Below are 18,516 nucleotides of genomic sequence, written 5' to 3' on the forward strand. Positions count from 1 at the left end.
TTCCCTCTATTTTAGGGGCTTAAAAATGAGGGGTGAAGTCTGTTGTCTATAGTGATTAACTTCCAAAATACTTTGAGAGGAAACCCGAGTTTAAATGTCATTTTTTTTTATACTTCTGTAAACTAAAAAGTGCATAGTCATAATTCTTTTTCCATTGCAATGATTCTGTATTTATTTCATTTTATTCAACAGATCTTGGGCAATCAATTTTTTACACTACTACATGCTTACTTCCTTTTCTCAATGATGATATTTTGAGTACTTTACCCTATACAATGATTTCAACACTAGCTACATTTCCTCCATTTCTGCACAAGGATATTATAGAGTATCTCAGCACTTCTTTTCTGCCTATGGCTATATGTAAGTAGAACTCATTCTAGTATTGTTATGTCTCAGAAAACATGGTGCACTGCTCTAATAGTATCAGACTGTAGGAGTCAAAGTTTGATCCGTCATAGAATTGTGACGGGACATCAATCCACTGTATATATAGAGGTGAAATAATTCCATGCGAGTATTTTTCGAAAGGAAATAATTCTATAATATTTATTTATTATGCTGTGTTACTGTGTGAATTCTTCCTTCATTTAAAGGGTGAAGTTTAGCTTATCTAAGAAATAAACAGGTTTCAGATTCATAGAACTTTCAGTGCCAGCAATGGGAGTTTTGAATACAGAATCAATGAGCAAACCACTCCTGAAACGATAGAGGCAATAGGTTTCATCTTCCTTAACTTTTGCATCTGCTCTATAGCAGGATGTACGAGAGTGACTTCCTAATGTAGTGATGTTGTGATGAATTTCTGATTTTTCTCCTTCCCTCTCTTCTCGGCATTTCCTCTAAGTTCTGTGCCAGTAGCTGTGCCTGTAATGTCTCTTATCCGGAAGTGTTAAGTCTGAATGGGACAGTGCTTACCTTTCTCTTTCTTTTTTCTTCCTCTTGCTGGGTGTGTGTGCGTGTCTCATGATTATATAATTTCATAATCCATGTACGGTGTGAATCCTGAGGGATGTTCTGAATGCTCATCTATGTACCTGATAAAAAGCTTGATGGGATGTCACTAGTAGTGGGAAATTTAACCATGTTCTGCAGATGGAAGCATTAGGATCAATATTAAAAGTCTGTTCTAACCAAGACTTACTGTGTGTGATCAAAAACTGGAACAGTGTGCCAGAGAGGCTGCAGATTCTCCATCCTGGCAGGTGTTCAAAACACAACTGGTCCTGAGTACTTGCTCTAGATGACCTTCCTTTGAGCAGTGGGGTTAGACAAGTTCTCCAGTGGTCCTGTCTGACATCAACCATCCGATGAGAATCTGTGAGAATGACTTCTTATCTGTATTCCAGGCCTTTATGGAAAAACATGAACAACTTTTGTACAGAGACAAACACTGATGTCATTTAAGCGTCTAGAAGATGCTGTTAGAACATGGAAATAAACATGATCCAGTGTTATGAGATTAAGCTTTTTATGGAAATTTATCATCTGCATTTCTGGCTCCACCAGTCCAGTGATCTTGGAGAAATCCCTTCACTCTTCTGTACCTCAGTTTTTCCAGTGTCAGATAGTCCATTGTAATCCTTGACAGGTTTCATAACAGTACACAAATGAGAATCGCTAAGATATATTTCATATATATGTGCAATCAGTCCTCTTGGGATTAAGGACAGAAAGTTGCAATAAAGTCCTTTTCCTTCTATTATTGTTACCTGTTAAAGAACAGCTGATGTAGGTGACTTATCCTGTCCTGTCTCTTTGCAGAACTGTAAAACTATTCTCCAAAACATCTGTTTGAGCCAAATCCTTGGTTTACTTAAATAGATACTGTTCCCCAACTGCCCTTAGCAGAGATTACATCTGTGTAGAGCATGGGGGCAACCTTTGTCATGCTGCTTTTTTCCTCAAACAGTTTTGGCTAGATCTCTTATGAAACTAGTCTGCTGCTCTTTAAATTTGGCTTCTAGTACTGTGTCCTACTTTTCTGCTAATGGCCTCATTTTAATTGCCAGGTTAGAGATGCTGTGTATTTTTTAAATTAAATCCATACAAATAGACCTTGCTGTAATAATTTGGGAGCTCTTACATTTGTGGATGAGATTCAAAAAAGAATGAATGATGTGCAGTGAAGAGAGCCATAGTAATGTTGGGTCATGTGAAGAAGTACCAGACAGAAGAGAGAAATTCTCCACTTTTCCTTTCCTCTTTTTTTTTTAGTCAAGTGCTCCTTTAATTAATGTCCTAGTCTTTCCCCATCAGGAATGATATACCCCTTTATGAGTCAACTGCAGAACCTTTTCTTCCCCTTGTGTTCAGCTCTGAATTGGACTGAAAGGGAGGATGCAAGAGATTGTGTAGGCAGCTGGAGAGCCAGATAGTAGGGGTGAAAGCACCTCACTGAACTGGTAGCTGCAGTTCTGTGCTTCTATCCCAAATGCTTGGTATTTGGGTCCTGGCAGCCAGGCTTGGGAAAATGCAGTGAGTGATGATGGGAAGATACATGCTACATCTCTGTAGGTTATCTTCCAAGCCATTTTGCCATGTTACAGTTCAGCAAATAAAAGTCTACAGTCTGCAGGGTTTTCCCAAGTATAACATTTATTAGTGACCACTTTGTAGGGCACCAGAAGGAACTCCAGCAATTTTGTGTGAGGTCAAAGTTACAACAGCTCAGCTACTTTTCAGTTCTAGTGTTTATCATTATCTTAGCACAGTTCGTGTAACAAGGAGGACTCATTTTGCAGGTACGTAGCTGTAACTTGAACTTGTACAATGTGCTCCCTGAGAAGTAATGTGTGCCACACATCCACAGCCAGGAGCTACCACCAGCCCCTACCCTTCATCAGTATACCTCAACAGCAGGCTTTCTGTTTTTATTTTTTCCTGTGTCTTTACCCTCCACTTCCTCCTTACCTTTCCTACAATCCAAGCCCTAGGTGCACTTAATTGACTGTACAAGTGATACTATGTTGACCACTCTGAGTTCTGAAGGAGAGTGCTTCAGAAGAGCACTGGCTTTGGTTAATGCAGCTCTGAGAAGGAAATCTTACTGATCTGGAAAACCAGGTCTGCATGCTGTAAAGCAATACCATATTCTTAGTCATCTTTCTCTTCTAGCAAAAAAGGGGTTTCACCCACTACAAAATGTTTCTAGCTTTTGATGTTTTTTTTTAGTTTGGTTGGTTAGTGGGTTTTTTAAAATAAGTTGGTACCTTAGGAATTTTATTTGCATCAGTTGGAATCTATTATACGCTCTTCTTGCCTATTTTTCCTCATCGTACGATAGAAATTATTTATTTTCCTTTTCTTTTAAGTGGGATCCTCAAAAAGAGAAGGTGTTCCAGCACATGTCAATCTATCGGCATCATCAATGCTAATGATTGCAATGCAGTACACCTCAAACCCAGGTATGTGTAAGCATGCAGCATGGTGTCATTCTCTCTAAAACTTGAGTCATGAGGTACTGTCAGATGCAATCAGAAAAGTTCAGATGATGTAACAAATCTGTACCCATCCAACACAGGATAAAAAATAAATTATTTTAGTTAAAACCGGAATTTCTGAGCATTATGCCTGAAGTAATCATTATGTAGATAAGCAATCTGATTGTGATGAAGAAATAGGATTTGGCCAAGGATTGGAGACTCCAATCTAAGTCTTGCTTGACATCAGGAAGGAGTACATCAGTGCTGGAGAGAAATCACTGCTAACTTTGACTATAGAGATTCATAGTAACGTTTCTCTTACGCTATGATTCATATCCCACCAAGTTCACAACTGAAACTATTTTTTAAAGAAGGCAGGTAATGCTGGCTGCAGGCTCAACAGAACTATAATGAATTTAAAAGTAATTTAAGTATCTAAACACAAGACTATTCTCTCTCACTGTGACACAGTCCCGGTTGAATCAGTGGGTTTGCGTAACTGAATGGAAACAAAATATAACCTGAGGGAGCTGTTACATGGCACAATAGTCAACTATCTCGGGTTCTGTGTAGACTGGTAGATGGTGTGAGTGTGTGTGGAGGAACCTCACACCGCAATATATGCGTGAGAAGTGTTACATCCCGCCATCACAGTTCACAGGGGTAAATAAGAGCAACCTACCATTTTTAAAAGCTACCTGCACAAGTTAGGGTTTTTTTCATGAAATGTTCTATTTTTGTTTATGAAATCCATGTTCCAGCCATCTAAGGAAAATGTTGCTCTATGGCTTTTGGGAAGTCAAACATGTAAAGTAGTTTATTTGGCTCTCATGTTTGTTTGATGCACAGTGACTCCAATAGCCTTTGGTGTACATGGAAATAATGAATTGTTACATGTGGCTTTCATTACTGCCTCAAAATGAATGACAAGATACCCATTTACAGCTTTACGTTGTGCCAGAGGGACAAAGTTTAAGTGAATTAGCAGGTGTTCTTAAACTAGATGTTTTTGAAAGAGATCTCCATTGCTATGCAAAAAGCAGTATACTTGTAATATTCATTATCTTACTGAATTCCTGGACAGAAACAAGTTACTAATATTTAATTTCTAATAATTTGTAATGGCTCTCAGAGCAATGATTCTTCAGCAAACCCTTTAAAATAAAAAATAATTAAACGAGGTATAGAGTTCTGGACGGACAAAACCAAACCAATCAGCTAATTAAGTCACTTTTGTAACTTGAGCTTCTATGTCAGTATTATGTCTATACTGTCTTTTCTCCCTTAGTGTATCACTGCCAGTTATTGGAATGCCTTATGAAATATAAGCAAGAAGTATGGAAAGTAAGTTTATGATCATATATACTTTGTGGAAATGACTGTATTTGGATAGTAATGAAAACCAGATGGCTTGAAAATAGAACTGACTGTGTGCCAAGGAGTTATAAATGATCTCGATACCCAGTCTTCCTTGTGGATCATGGAGAGGAAGGTTCCTCTGATTTTTAGTTTACAGAAGCAGCTCCATGTTTTGCAGAAGCGAGCTCCATTTCCTAAATACTATGTGGCTGTGGTTCCAGTGAGCAGAAATCTTAATAATGAGCCATCTTCTTAGTTCATGTGGGACAGAACTTTTATGAGGAGTCTTTGAGAGTATTATCTTAGCCTGAATCTGATCTGGATCCAGTTATTTATCTCTATCACACCTCTTTGTTCTGTGGCTAGAGAGAGGCCTCATTTGCTACATGTGAGTACACTATGCAGAATGGATGGTAGCCATTGGACGCTTCCATCAAACTCAGAAGCCGATTGTGAACGTGTCATTGCAGCTAGTCATCTAATCTACTTGTAAGAACATGCAAAGGATGTTTTAGTGCATGAAACGCATGTATTTTGTGTGCTCAGTTATTTTCAAGCACAAGCAGTATGTATCAAATTGTGTCATGTTACCTTGCAAAATAAATGTTTTGTACATGTCTTTCATTAGGATTTGCTGTATGTGATAGCCTATGGACCATCTCAAGTTAAACCTCCAGCGGTACAAATGTTATTTCACTATTGGCCCAATTTAAAACCCCCTGGGGCAATCAGTGAGTACAGAGGACTGCAGTACACAGGTCAGTGCAGCTGGTTTTGTATAGGCCAAAATAAATATAAAGGAATTATCAAAAGTGTGTTAATGTCACGCATTTACAGTTCTACAGTGTATTTTGAAATCTTTTGTTTGCTTAGTTGGTACTTTCATAAGTATATACCAGATCCATTTCTCTGTATTTTTCCAAAGATGTTATGAAAAATAAAAACTATGATCATGGCTAGTGAATATATTCTGTTACTTCTGATAGTAACTAAAACAGGACAGAAGTAGTAAATACAGTGTTCCAAATGGCCTGTGAAACTGCCTGCCTGGCCTCACAAGGGTTCTGGCTTATGTTCCTTTCAATTACTGCTTTGGTTGCTTTTGTTGTGCCAGCTGCTATCACTGCTGCTGTTGCTAAGACTTGTTATCTGACAGTTCCTGTCACGATAAGTCAGGCGATGTCAGGTGCAGTCGGTATAATGGATAACTTCTCAAGATCGACTATAGGGTGAAAATTAGAGACAAAGTCAGCAATGCATCTGGAGCTGAGTACGTGGATAGTACAAAGTCGCCGTCCACCAAACTCCCCAATAGTACTGATGGGATTGTGCTTCTACAGTGGGGACTGTCCAGCAGCAATTCGTGACTGTTTTTTCCCGCTTTATGGTCTCCACCTGCTTCAAATAATCTTTGTCATATGGGATATGTTTTGTACACTTTTAAAATTTCTGGACCAGAATGCAACATTTAAAATAACAAAAATGAAGAGTTGGAAGAGAGCTTAGAAGGCCCCCAGACCAGCTCATGTACGTCGTGAATGTTCCGTATATGTTTTCTAAAGCCTTCCCTTGAAGGATTTCTAGATTTTTCTTGACACTTTAAAAAAGTCATTCTTACTGCTTTCTTGTACTGTTCTGCCTCACTTTTTTCATGCAAGCAGGTCTGTAAGCTAAGCTGAACTCTTACTAGCACTGGGTAGATTGGAATAATTTTCCTGTATATAAATTTTCTGTTAATGTATCGCAGAATGGGATGAGTACTATCTGCAATTGCATGTCATAACTTTAAAACTGGGGGCATCCCATATAGCATCCAAGTGATCCCACTTGAACACACCTGTGTTGTTTACCTCTTGTCATTACAAAGCTAGGGCTCCTTCTGTGGCAGGACTAGTTTTCCTTTATCATAACTGTTTTAATTTTGCCTGGGAATGTTACTGAATTTACTCAGCTACTCCTACCATCCTGCTTCTGGAGTGGAAAGATAATTAATTCAGGGTGTTGGTGAAATCAGGAAGGGATATCTGTATCTTACTTTTTCCATTTCTTTGCTGAGTTCATGGTTCATTTCCTAATTATATCCAAACAAGTCAGTAGGCATGTGTATTCTAGGTTGTTTATTGTAATTATTATGCTTCCTGAGGAATTACTAGGTCCTCTCTCATATTTTTGTAGTACTTAGTGCAAGAGGATCTTCTTCTCAATTGATACCACTAGACAGAAAGAATATAAATATATTTTCTCCATTTATTAATCAGCTGTATTTTGGTTTTGCAGCCTGGAATCCTATTCATTGCCAACACATGGAATGCCATAATGCAATTAACAAGCCAGCTGTAAAGGTACTGCTATTTCTTCAGGGGTCAAACCAAACTGTCTGGGGGATGGGAGGTTGCACTTTGACCCGAGCCATATGCTCTGGTTGTGTGCAGCTGACCAAGAGCAGGAGCTAAGGGAACAGCAAAGTTTGTCAAGACCAAGGGGGCCAGAACTGAGTATGTTCTTTGGCCGCCTGAAGCAATATGCGATTTTTTTCTCCAACTACTGTGGGCTAAGTCTTGACATGAAACATGAAGATGGTTGCAGAGTGCTATAAAATTCTAAGCTGGCTCCTGGATAACCTGTGTAAATATTTCCCTGCACACACACATGTGCCCAAATATGTGTACAAATATTACTATATACAGGAAGCATTATGTAAGTTACGTAGGTACATGTTCACTGTATGTGAAAATGTGTTATCTTGACTGAGGTCATACGATGCACCTGCCCGGATAGTGATCCTTTGCCTGGAATCTGTCCTAAAGTGAACAGCAACAAAGCTTACCTTACCTCTTCCACAGCCCTCTTTGAGGGAGGTAAATGGTACCTTTCCTGTTTACACGTAGGGTAACAGAGTAAAAAGCATGGGCCAAGATCGTAGTGCAATTTGTTGGCAAAGATGGGAACAGCATCCCAAGTCCAGGTGTACAGTTAGGTGTACTAATTGATTGGATTTGTCTCTGGCTAAATATGTAGGTACAACCAATTTTCCTGGCATCAGTTAATATACTAACCTCATTATGTTAGTTAAACAGTTCTGCAGTGAGCCTTTTCCACAGGCTATGGTTCTGATAGGGCATAATGGTGACACCTATCTCAAAGTCCTGCAAGGGACCACTTTCCTGCCCAGTCCAATCATTCTCCATGATCCTTTCTCATAGGAAAAAAAGGTGGAAGGCATTGCTTCATGTTGTAGTGATCACTAGATTCAGAGTAATCACTAAGTAGAACAAAATATCAGTGAAATTTACAGTTCCAAACTTTGTAGATGACATGCCTGAATATTTTTGAATGATGTCTTAGCTTAACTTTGACAGAACTAGTCTTGATCTGTCATGACTCAGAATAATGCAGCCTGTTGTCTCTTGGACAGATGAATGTGAATTTGGTTAACAAAGGTGAGAAACATCCAAAGAAGCATTTGTCTTTATAAATAAGATCGTGCACTTGAATAGAGTAAGAAACATTTTGATTTAAGTGGTGAAGATATTGTATGTGCATACTACTGATCAGCTTTTCCTTAAATAGTACAAAATGCTTAAATGTGTATGTAACCAGCTGTTAAGTGTAACTGTTTGCTCTAACCGGCTAATGTGGAAGGATAAAAGCTAATGCAAGACAAAGTTTGGACTTATGTTGCCAAGGGAACTGTGTGTCCGTAGTCTTCATTCTGTTACTGGAATTGTGCAGTATAGCTAACAAATATGATGACTGAAAATTAGATTTTGCTGGAAGAAATGTAAAAATCTACATTTTTGTCTCAGTAACATTAACTTGTCCTAAGCAATCGATCCTCTGTCTATCCTCTATATATCTAATGACTATCTCTTGGGGAAAAAAAAAAAAAGTCAGTCATGACTATGCAATATCAGTGCATAACACAAAATATACTTGTCTTTCACAAAGTTACAATACTGATATTGAGATATGTCCTGTTCTTTTCCTATAGGCTCTCATATTCAGTTACATCCATCTCTTTGTTAAATAATTTGAGATCCTGTACTGCCAGATGCTGAGTACCATCTTTCAGAATGCTCAATGCTCTCAACACATATCAAAGCTGTGCTCTTTTGTATGTCCTAGCATTAACATGTTGAATTTTTTCAGTGAGCTGCAATGAACAGATGTGTTAATTCTTTTTCTTCTCTGTGTTTCAGATGTGCATTGACCCGTCTTTGTCTGTGGCTTTAGGTGATAAGCCGCCTCCCCTATATCTTTGTGAAGAATGCAGCCAGAGGATTGCAGGGTAGGTAAACTAAGAACTGAAAAACGGTCAGGTATAGTCAGACTCCGGAGTTCAGCTTTATTTCAGTGTGGTTAGCATCTAATTTATGTAGATAACCCTGTTGAAATATATGGAGCACACTGCCACTCAGTATGAATAAGCATTACAGAATTTTTCCCCACATGATCAGCAGTTGCATCTAGCTTAAACAGTCATGAGTTTTAAAGTTAAGATCTCTGAATGAATAGATACTGTGATATGCATTGACTGTGTAGGGGAACCGTGTTAATGTACAAGCTTTTGCTTATGAAATGTCTTCAGTTGTCGTTGAAAGTGGGACATTACAAAGAAAACTCTTTCACAGAGACTTCATTACTTTTCCGTAACATGTATTTCAGACTATTCTCCAGGTTATACTGTGAAGCAGCAGAGTAAAGAATTGAAACTGGTCCAGGCTTGTCCAGTACCTGGAAGGACTATAGCCTGAGATGAATTAACCGTCTTCTTTTTTTTTTTTTTTTTTTTTATTTTTTTTAATTTTTTTTAAATTGTTTTTTTTTTTCTGCACTTTGCTGCTACGGCTTTTTAAAAATACCTTCTTTTTTTTTTTTTTTTTTTTTTTAATTTATTTTAATTTTTTTAGAATTGCTACTTTAGTTTGCATTACACTACAAGATCTACTAATACTTATAGGGAGTTGCAATCATTAGTTCAAATGGACAAGGTTACAGGTAGTTCAGAAGCTACTTGAGTTTTTTGTCCCCAGTTTAAGACACCTTTATATCACACCAGCTGTGGAAAAAGCAATTACATCTCACCTTAGATTTTTAAGTCACTGTTGATTTAAAGCTGCAGGAAAAAGTAATTGAATTTTGTGGAAGCATAGCCTCTAAGGAGCTTACAGAAAACGGTACATTTTTAATATGTTCATCTGTTATTCTTCACTATAATTTCTTAGCTATCAGATTTTCAGAGAACACATTATTTTAATTTGGTAAATTTATGCCTTAAGTAATTTTTTTAAAGCCTTGAACATGGTGGACCAACATCAGCAAAGTGGTAATTGGCAGTAAGATGGTCAGAACAAAGAGAGGTAAAGCAGTCTGCAATTTATAAAACTGTGCTTGTAAAAAAGCAGCTTCAGAATAATGTCAGTCCTACCACATTAATTTAGATAAATTGTTCTCTCTGCAAAAATAAATGCATATATAAATAAATAAAGCTAATTAGATATACAATTTTTATAGGGATCACAGTGAATGGTTGATTGATGTTCTTCTGCCACAAGGTAAGAGGTATTTTAAGGGTAGGTACAAACTAATCATGACTGTACAACCCTATGCTTACTGATATTTCTGCATACTGTATTACTTGAAATGCTACATTCTATTCCAAAGGATTTTAAAATAATTTTAAAACAGCTTGTATTAATGCTGCTTAATGTCTTTAAAGTACTATGAAAAATTGACTAATCCTCTATTTGAAACAATATGCAACTCTTTATGTCTGAAACAGAAAGTTTTGTGAATCTTGAAGTATCCGTAGTTGGGACCCAAGTATTTTTAAAAACATTTCTGTCCCACACCGATGTCCAAAACAAGGGGCAATCTGATAATCAAGGGTAATTCTGGTAATCTGGGTCTGATTTGAAAACTCTTAAAGCTTCTGAAAATCTATTCTATGAACAGAAGGCTGTAAAAGATATCAGAAAATACTTTCTAGTGATACAATCATTGATCCAATCATTGTCCTTTGGCCAGTGAGAGAGGCTGGTGTTTTATTATCTACCAGAGCGCAGATAAAGCTTGTTGACAGACTAATCAGAATTTCCTGGGTTTGCAGCAGTCAGGTATTCTCCAAAACAGCCCTTTCAAGGACAGAGTAAAGACACTCCCCCTCGCTTTGTTCTGCAAACTGAAAATTCTTAGGCAGTGGAGATTGTTTTGATGTCTCCTTTTAGTTGAAATTTAATCCAGATTAAGAATGTTTTATTTACTCAAGGAAAGTACTTCTTGTTACTCAGCCATCTATATTTACTGACTCAGATGTTCCCAAGGCAACAGACTGAATAGCTACTACTTGCAGGTTGAATAAACATTTCATTATGGAGTTACAGGCCACAGACATATTGACTGCTTCTACATTGTTCATCCATATTCACTAATCCGTCATCCTGCGAGCTTTCACAGGCAGTGTAGGCACATCTGAGCCATGTCTTTTAAGCACGCCACAGTACCGTGCCTACAGGTGTGCTTTTATCGGTCTGTCCATGAGGCAGAAGCATAGGCAGAAGGTAGATAGGATGCAGAGCACACCACATTTAATGCACCAAGGCTGTTTATTTCATCTCAGTGAGAAATAGCCAGTAGGCCTCAGTATACAGTGTCCTACCTCATGCAATCTTAGAGGTTTCAATAATACCTGGAAACACAAATTTAGCTTCAGAGACTTCCTTGCAGTAAGTCTATTTTCCCATGGCTGCCATAGTAAAACAGGATTGTCATTCTGTGTTGATGTTTTGTATGCCTTCCCCTTACAGCTGAAATTTCTGCTATATGTCAGAAGAAGGTAAGATTCAGTGATTTGTGAGATGGAGCATGATTTGATGTTGTGTGTGGTGTCATTTCATTACTACATGGTGCATTCTTTTTTGTACCATTCACAATTTTCACACTTTATCCATGATTGCATTTGTTGGTGGATGGGGATGATTCAGCAGCAAGGTTTCTTTTTGTTAAAACTGTTGATGTTTGATTCGAGTTGTAGGTTTTTGTTAAAGTGGCAATTAGTAAAGCAATTCAGTTATGCAGTGGAGCTCATTTTTTATTCCATAACTCTGCTTATAAAGGGGATAGAGCAGGAGATTAATTTTAAATCTAAGGGTTTATATCTTCTCATCTTCAAGTCCTGGATTAATCCTAAATTGGACAAAAATCCTACTGTAAAATGCATATTTTAAAAAAATATATGGACTGAAATTCTTCAGTGCTTGGCTCTAAAAAGATTGCTGACAAAAAGAATCTGCTTGCAATACATGCCAGCTAGTGTGTTTTAATAACATTTTAATAATGTGGAATACAGTGTACAACATATTCTATGTCTTATGAGGTAAAGAAAGCTTTTTTCTTTTGGTCTGGCCCAACATAAAAGAACAGTAGCCCATATTTTGGGGGCTTGGATGTTTATCTTTGATAAGGCAGATCCTTACATAGCATAAACTGATGTGGCAGCATTGATTACACTCCTAAGGTACTGCCTGCTGCTGCATGTAAGAAAAGAAAAAAAAAGAAAAAAAAAAAAGGACAATCTGAAGTACAAGCAGGGATTAATAGAGCTGCTGTAAATACTAGAGATTGCTCCAAGACATGAAGTTGAGGTTGATGACTTAAATGTTGGTTTGGCCTGCTCCAAAGGAAGAGCAGCTTTGACATTTAAGCCCATTAAGCTATTTAGGCCTGAGCTTGTCTCTTGGAAGTTCAGTGACATTTGGCATCAGGAATTTGTACACAGCTGTGCTTATATATAGTGGTTTTGCAAATGACCAGCACTTGAGCCAGTTACCCGGTGCTGACTCTCATGCCTTTTTTCAGTTCCACTGCTTGATTCTTGTGGCCTGATAAAATCTTTATTATTTTCCAGAACTGTAGTTCACATGTCAGAAGAGCTGTTGTCACATGCTTCTCAGCGGGCTGCTGCGGCCGCCATGGCAACAGGCCAGTGCGCTATTGCAAAAGATGCCATTCGAATCATCACAGCAGTGAAGTTGGGGCAGCCGCAGAAACCCACCTTTATCAGACCTCGCCACCGCCTATCAATACCCGGGAGTGTGGGGCAGAGGAACTTGTGTGTACTGTGGAAGCTGTGATCAGGTAATATGGCAGCTTATGAGGCATCAGTATGTAAAGCAGGATCAGGCTTTCCTGTAAATACTGCCCACAAATCTTGTGCAAGTTCATTTTAGTTTCACCAGGATAAGTTCAGAGCAGGGGAGCTGAACTCCTGCTGCTTTAGCAGAGTACCAATCAGCAGTGAGTGTTGTCCTTAACAAAGAAGTCAGCCTTGAATCCTAGAATATGGTGTTATTTAATACTGTTCTCAGGAAAATTATGACATCAGATGCCTTAACCTGTAGTTACTCTTGATCAGACTGTATCTAACGCAGGGACGCTGCATTCACTGACCACAAGCTTGTTTTATAGCTTGCTGAAAGAAGCAGAGTTTCATGCTGAGCAGAGGGAGTATGAACTCAACCGCAGGAGACAGATGGGCCTCTCCTCTTCCCATCATTCCCTGGACAACACAGACTTTGATAATAAAGATGATGACAAGCATGACCAACGCCTCCTGAGTCAGTTTGGAATCTGGTTCTTGGTGAGAAATTCTTGCTGTCTTCTCTCACTCTTCTCACTTACCTCTCCTTTTCTTTCTGAAGCCTCAATTTTATGTCTGACCTGGACAGTTGGAGAGTTGAGCGTAAAGGAACCAAATGAAATTGATCAAGTGCAAGTGTAAGGCCCTTCACCTGGGGAGGAATAACCCCATGCACCAGTACAGGTTCGGGGTTGACCTGCTGGAGATCAGCTCTGTGAAGAAGGACCTGGAAATCCTGGTGGACAAAAAGTTAACCATGAGCCAGCAATGTGACCTTGTGGCTAGGAAGGCAAATGGTATCCTGGGGAGCGTGAACAGTGTGGCCACCAGGTCAAGGGAGGTTCTTCTCCCTCTCTACTCTGCCCTGGTGAGGCCACATCTGGAGTACTGTGTCCAGTTCTGGGCTCCCCAGTTCAAGAGTGAGAAGGAACTACTGGAGAGAGTCCAGTGGATGGCCACAAAGGTCATTAGGGGACTGGAGCATCTCTCTTACAAGGAAAGGCCGAGGGACCTGGGTCTGTTTAGCCTGGAGAAGAGAAGGCTGAGAGGGAATCTCACTGATGCTTATAAAGATACAAAGGGTGGGTGTCTGGAGGGTGAGGCCAGACTCTTCTCAGTGGTGCTCAGAGAGAGGACGAGGGGCAGTGGGCAGAAACTGGAACACGGGAAGTTCCATCTGAACATGAGGAGAAACTTCCACTGCTCTGCCACCCTCAGTGTAAGGAACAAGCTGCCCAGAGAGGTTGTGGAGTCTCTTTCTCTGGAGATATTCAGAACCTGTCTGGATGTGATCTTGTGCAACCTGCTGTAGGTGAACCTGCTTTAGTAGAGGGGTTGGACTAGATGATTTTCAGAAGTCCCTTCCAAACCCTACCATTCTGTGATTCTGTGTGTGATTCTTCTTTTCCACTTCTTGGCTTTAGTTGGATACTTTCCTGATTTGTAAGCCAAAAGGAGTTCATAGAATCACAGAATGCTTTAGGTTGGAAGGGACCTTCAAAGGTCATCTAGCCCAACCCACCCTGCAGTGATCAGGGACGTTTTCAACTAGATCAGGTTGCTCAGAACCCTGTCCAACCTGACCTTGAATGTTTCCAGGGATGGGGCTTTTACCACCTCTGTGGGCAACCTGTTCCAGTGTTTCACCACCCTCATTGTAAAAAAAATTCTTCCTTGTATCTAGTTTGAAACTCCCCTTTTAGTTTAAAACCATCACCCCTTGTCCTGTTGCCACAGGCCGTGCTACAAAGGCTGTCTCCATCCTTATAACTCCCTTTATCTACTGAAAGGCCACAATAAGGTCTCCCTGAAGACTTCACTGCTCCAGGCGGAACAACTCCAACATTCTCAAGCATGTCCTCATAGCAGAGATACTCCATCCCTCTGACCATTTTTGTTGCCCTCCTGTGGACCCTCTCCAGCTGTGCTGTAAAGGTCTCAGACTTGGACATTTCAGAACCAGTTTGGGTGGAGTTACTCTCTCAAGGTTTTTATTGACTTCCTGTGTGCTGTCATCTCAAAGGGCGCCCTGCTGACTGCCATTATTTTAACCTTAAAAGACCATCCTATAAAGATCTATCTTTTGCCTCACACCTTTCAACAACAATCTCTGGCTTACTCTTAATATGCTGGAGGAGTCCTACTATTGCCAAAAATTCGGAAGAAAAACTCCTTAGCACCAATGTAGGATGAAGAAGCAGCATTTTCTTTATCTTATCAGCGCCTAGTGTGAGGGGAATATTTTCCTTAAATCTCACACCCCGTATGCTGCCCCAGCCAAAGCTTATATCACCCAATTATTTGGGGGGAAATAATGTAAATATTTTTGGGGAAATAATTTGGGGAGAATATGCATGTAATCATCCATATTCAAAAACTGATTAATAATTTTGCATAGCTGTTACACATGCTGCTTGAGTTTAAGAAGGTCCAGTTTGTGGACTCTGTTGTGTCCTACCAGTGGCCGAAGAAATAGTATTTGAAGATTTTCATGGGAACACTCCCATATATGGTGGATAATTGGCAAAGAAACTGTTACCAGTTTGTTGTGAGTTATGCAGGTTTCAATCAGGCCGAAGAAATAGTATTTGAAGATTTTCATGGGAACACTCCCATATATGGTGGATAATTGGCAAAGAAACTGTTACCAGTTTGTTGTGAGTTATGCAGGTTTCAATCAGTCTCCAAACAGCTTAGCTCACCTTTTCTCTTCTGTTTTGTCATCTTCTGTGTCTCTCACAGACCATAGACTTGTAGTTTAGGTTTTTGTCATTCCTTCCCCAGACCTCCAAGGTTTTTGTATCTCTGTTGTACAGGCTAGTATTTACAAGGTACCATAACACTAGTGGACTGTGTTTCCTTTCAGCCTTCAGGTTGGTCTAACTGGCTCTGACACACTCAGCTGGAGTACTATGACTGGGACAATCACACAGGTGTGATTGACAGAATGAAGGCCTGCTCATTCCACCCCTCACAGCAGCTAGCAAAGATTATTCCAAAATAGCAGGTCTGCTGCTGGCTAGTTCGTGAGCAGCCCAAGCTGGAGCCTGATAGATCCTCAGAAACTGGCTTCTGCAATTCTTAAGGAGAATCCTTCTCTTGAGCTCTTTCCAATTCACCTTGCGCTCTCAGGCTCTCCTCAGTCGCCTAGTGACAAGTGGGGAATAGTAGAACCCCTCATTCATCACCTAAACAGAGACGGAGAGCAGCATGGCGGTTTTAGAATCCCACACTGCCGACAAAGCTGCTCTGCTCTTTCAAGTGGCTACATGAGTAAACTTCATATTCTGCTGACATCTTGTGGGTTTTGTTGTTTAACGTCGTTTTAGATGTAAAGCCTTTTTTTTAAATTATTTTTCGGATTGTGCCATATTCATCTATTTTGTTTCAGATGATGTTTTGTAAAGACTGAAGGCCAACGTTTCCAGAAGTAGAATTGTAGAATTCAAGTGAGAACAGAAAAGGTTTTGTTATGCTGTACTGTCTCCTCCTTGACATTGAAAGTCTGCCCTGCTATGGTAGGGAGGAGGAGCTCACTGACTCCATTCTGTTCTTGTAAAATCTCTTGATCTCTAGAGAGTGTTGACAGAGATGATAGCACAGATTGTGAGAAATAGTGGATTGCTGTTTTCGTTCATAAAATTAAATACCTGTCATCTAGAAACTGGTCAGAGCTCAAGAGTTCCTATGAAAAAGGCAACAAGCTGATATGGCCTTTGAGTTAACACTCAACTGAGACAAGCACCAGAAAGCAAACACATTAACTTTAACCTGCAATGAAGTAGAACCATGAAAATTGTACCTTGAATTGGCAAGGGTGTCATTAACTGCCTCATCCCAAGAAACAACATGGAGGAAAAGCAGTTGTAAGATGGATTCTGGCCTTCTCTGGGAAGCAGTGCTGCCAGCTATTTTTCCAGAAACGACATGAATGTTTCCCTTTTGTTCATTTGCTGCAAGGCAGCAGTCACTGGTTTCAGGTTGCCAAGTGCTGGGAGTACAGCTTTCACTAGTAAGAGGTAAAAAACAGCTGACAGGTCGTTAGAGGAGCTTCCTGGAGCCCCTGTCATTGTTATTTTCCATTCTTTGGATTCTGTGCAGCAACCTGACTTGAAACTTTGTCTCCTGTCCCCAGAAGAACTGACTCCTGTCCCCTAGAGCTCAAATAGTGGGTAATTCTAGGCTTAGCAGTGTGCCTGGTCTCTGAACTGGGGTACAGACTTGATCTCAGATTTAGAACAGTTTTACACTGCAGACATCTTTCTGGAAAGAGAGTTTGGAGAAGGAGAGAAGAATATTAATTATTATGTGAGAATTTTTTGAGGACTTAAAACTCATATTTCTGCCCCAAATAATGACAAAAAAGTCAAAACTGGGATCTTTTTGCCAAGCAAAGAGAACTTACATTAACTAGACATCTTCTTTCAGACTTTGTGAAACTTCATTTGACTTGCCTTTTTATCTTGTACATTTTATACGTATCTCTGTGTGTGTGTATCATACATTTTATCAGGTGTTACAATACCTTTTAAAATGAGAAGTCATTCTAAATTCTAAACCAAAATGTTTCAGTTTGTCAAAGCATTCTGTATTGGTATTTTCAGTGTTGAAACTAAGAAGCTAAGAAATTAAGTGCTTGGTGTTTTTCCTTCTCGCTTGGAAGTGTTTGGTTTGGAAGTGTTTTGTCAATTGTCCTGTGCCAAACTCTGCTTAAAACTGCTCAGATCATTTGTCTTCTATGTAATCTGCATCCTTGTATCTCTGAGAATATGCAAAATATGGCAGACAAACAATTTGCCACCTTTAATTCTAGAAATGAGAGTTGATTTGTGTTTCTGTCTTCCAGGTAAGCCTTTGCACTCCCAGTGAGAATACACCCACAGAGAGTTTAGCAAGGCTGGTTAGCATGGTATTCCAGTGGTTTCACTCTACAGCTTACATGATGGATGATGAAGTTGGGAGCCTGGTTGAAAAGCTAAAACCCCAGTTTGTTACTAAGTGGCTGAAGACCGTTTGTGATGTCCGGTTTGATGTCATGGTTATGTGCCTTCTTCCTAAACCAATGGAGTTTGCCAGGGTAAGAATAATTTATCTGAAGGTTCCTGTATTTGCCACAGAGATTAAAGTCTTAAGTATAGACCATTTCCCTCCTAGCTCTGTTAAGGCAAAAATCTCAATGGTTGAGGGAGCAGTGCAGTTGAGAAATTTTTCCTCATTGTAGGATTTTTAGTTTTACTGTTTTAGAGAACAGGAATTATTTACAGTAATATGAAAATAGGTTGGAAGAATATTATAGGTATTGAGAGATACTGTACATTTTTGATAGCTGCACATGGCCATTATGCTGCTGAACTCCCGAGCGTGCCTTTGGTAAAAGGTATCATTTGTCTGCTCTCAGATATGAGCCTGCCCTTTTACTAGTCTGCTTTCCAGTGTTTCTCTGTTCTTCACTTACTTCATCTCTGCAGCGTGAATTAAGGTTCATGACATCCCACTGTTGAAAGGAACTCTGAGCATACTGATGGCCTGTAGCTTCAGATATCTAATTTAAGTGACTTACTTAAGAGACTAGTCTTATTGCTGATGAGGGAAAGA

The 18,516-nt window shown here is 39.5% G+C and overlaps 1 protein-coding gene across 1 annotated transcript in view; it reads left to right on the plus strand.

The window, feature by feature from the left end:
* Positions 1-18,516, plus strand: part of LOC104497636 (protein unc-79 homolog) — a gene marked incomplete at its 3' end in the record, with an annotated part of 42,491 nt that overhangs the window by 9,425 nt on the left and 14,550 nt on the right. Inside the window, exons 3-13 of the mRNA XM_010140910.1 lie at positions 193-363; positions 3,315-3,407; positions 4,714-4,769; positions 5,413-5,542; positions 7,062-7,126; positions 8,984-9,072; positions 10,299-10,339; positions 11,591-11,619; positions 12,691-12,920; positions 13,251-13,422; positions 17,768-17,998. Of these exons, the coding sequence (XP_010139212.1) occupies positions 193-363; positions 3,315-3,407; positions 4,714-4,769; positions 5,413-5,542; positions 7,062-7,126; positions 8,984-9,072; positions 10,299-10,339; positions 11,591-11,619; positions 12,691-12,920; positions 13,251-13,422; positions 17,768-17,998 (1,307 nt within the window). The remainder of the gene's footprint in view (positions 1-192; positions 364-3,314; positions 3,408-4,713; positions 4,770-5,412; positions 5,543-7,061; positions 7,127-8,983; positions 9,073-10,298; positions 10,340-11,590; positions 11,620-12,690; positions 12,921-13,250; positions 13,423-17,767; positions 17,999-18,516) is intronic.

Source organism: Buceros rhinoceros, unplaced genomic scaffold (genome assembly GCF_000710305.1).
Source record: "Buceros rhinoceros silvestris isolate BGI_N320 unplaced genomic scaffold, ASM71030v1 scaffold58, whole genome shotgun sequence".
In the NCBI taxonomy this organism is placed as follows: domain Eukaryota; kingdom Metazoa; phylum Chordata; class Aves; order Bucerotiformes; family Bucerotidae; genus Buceros; species Buceros rhinoceros.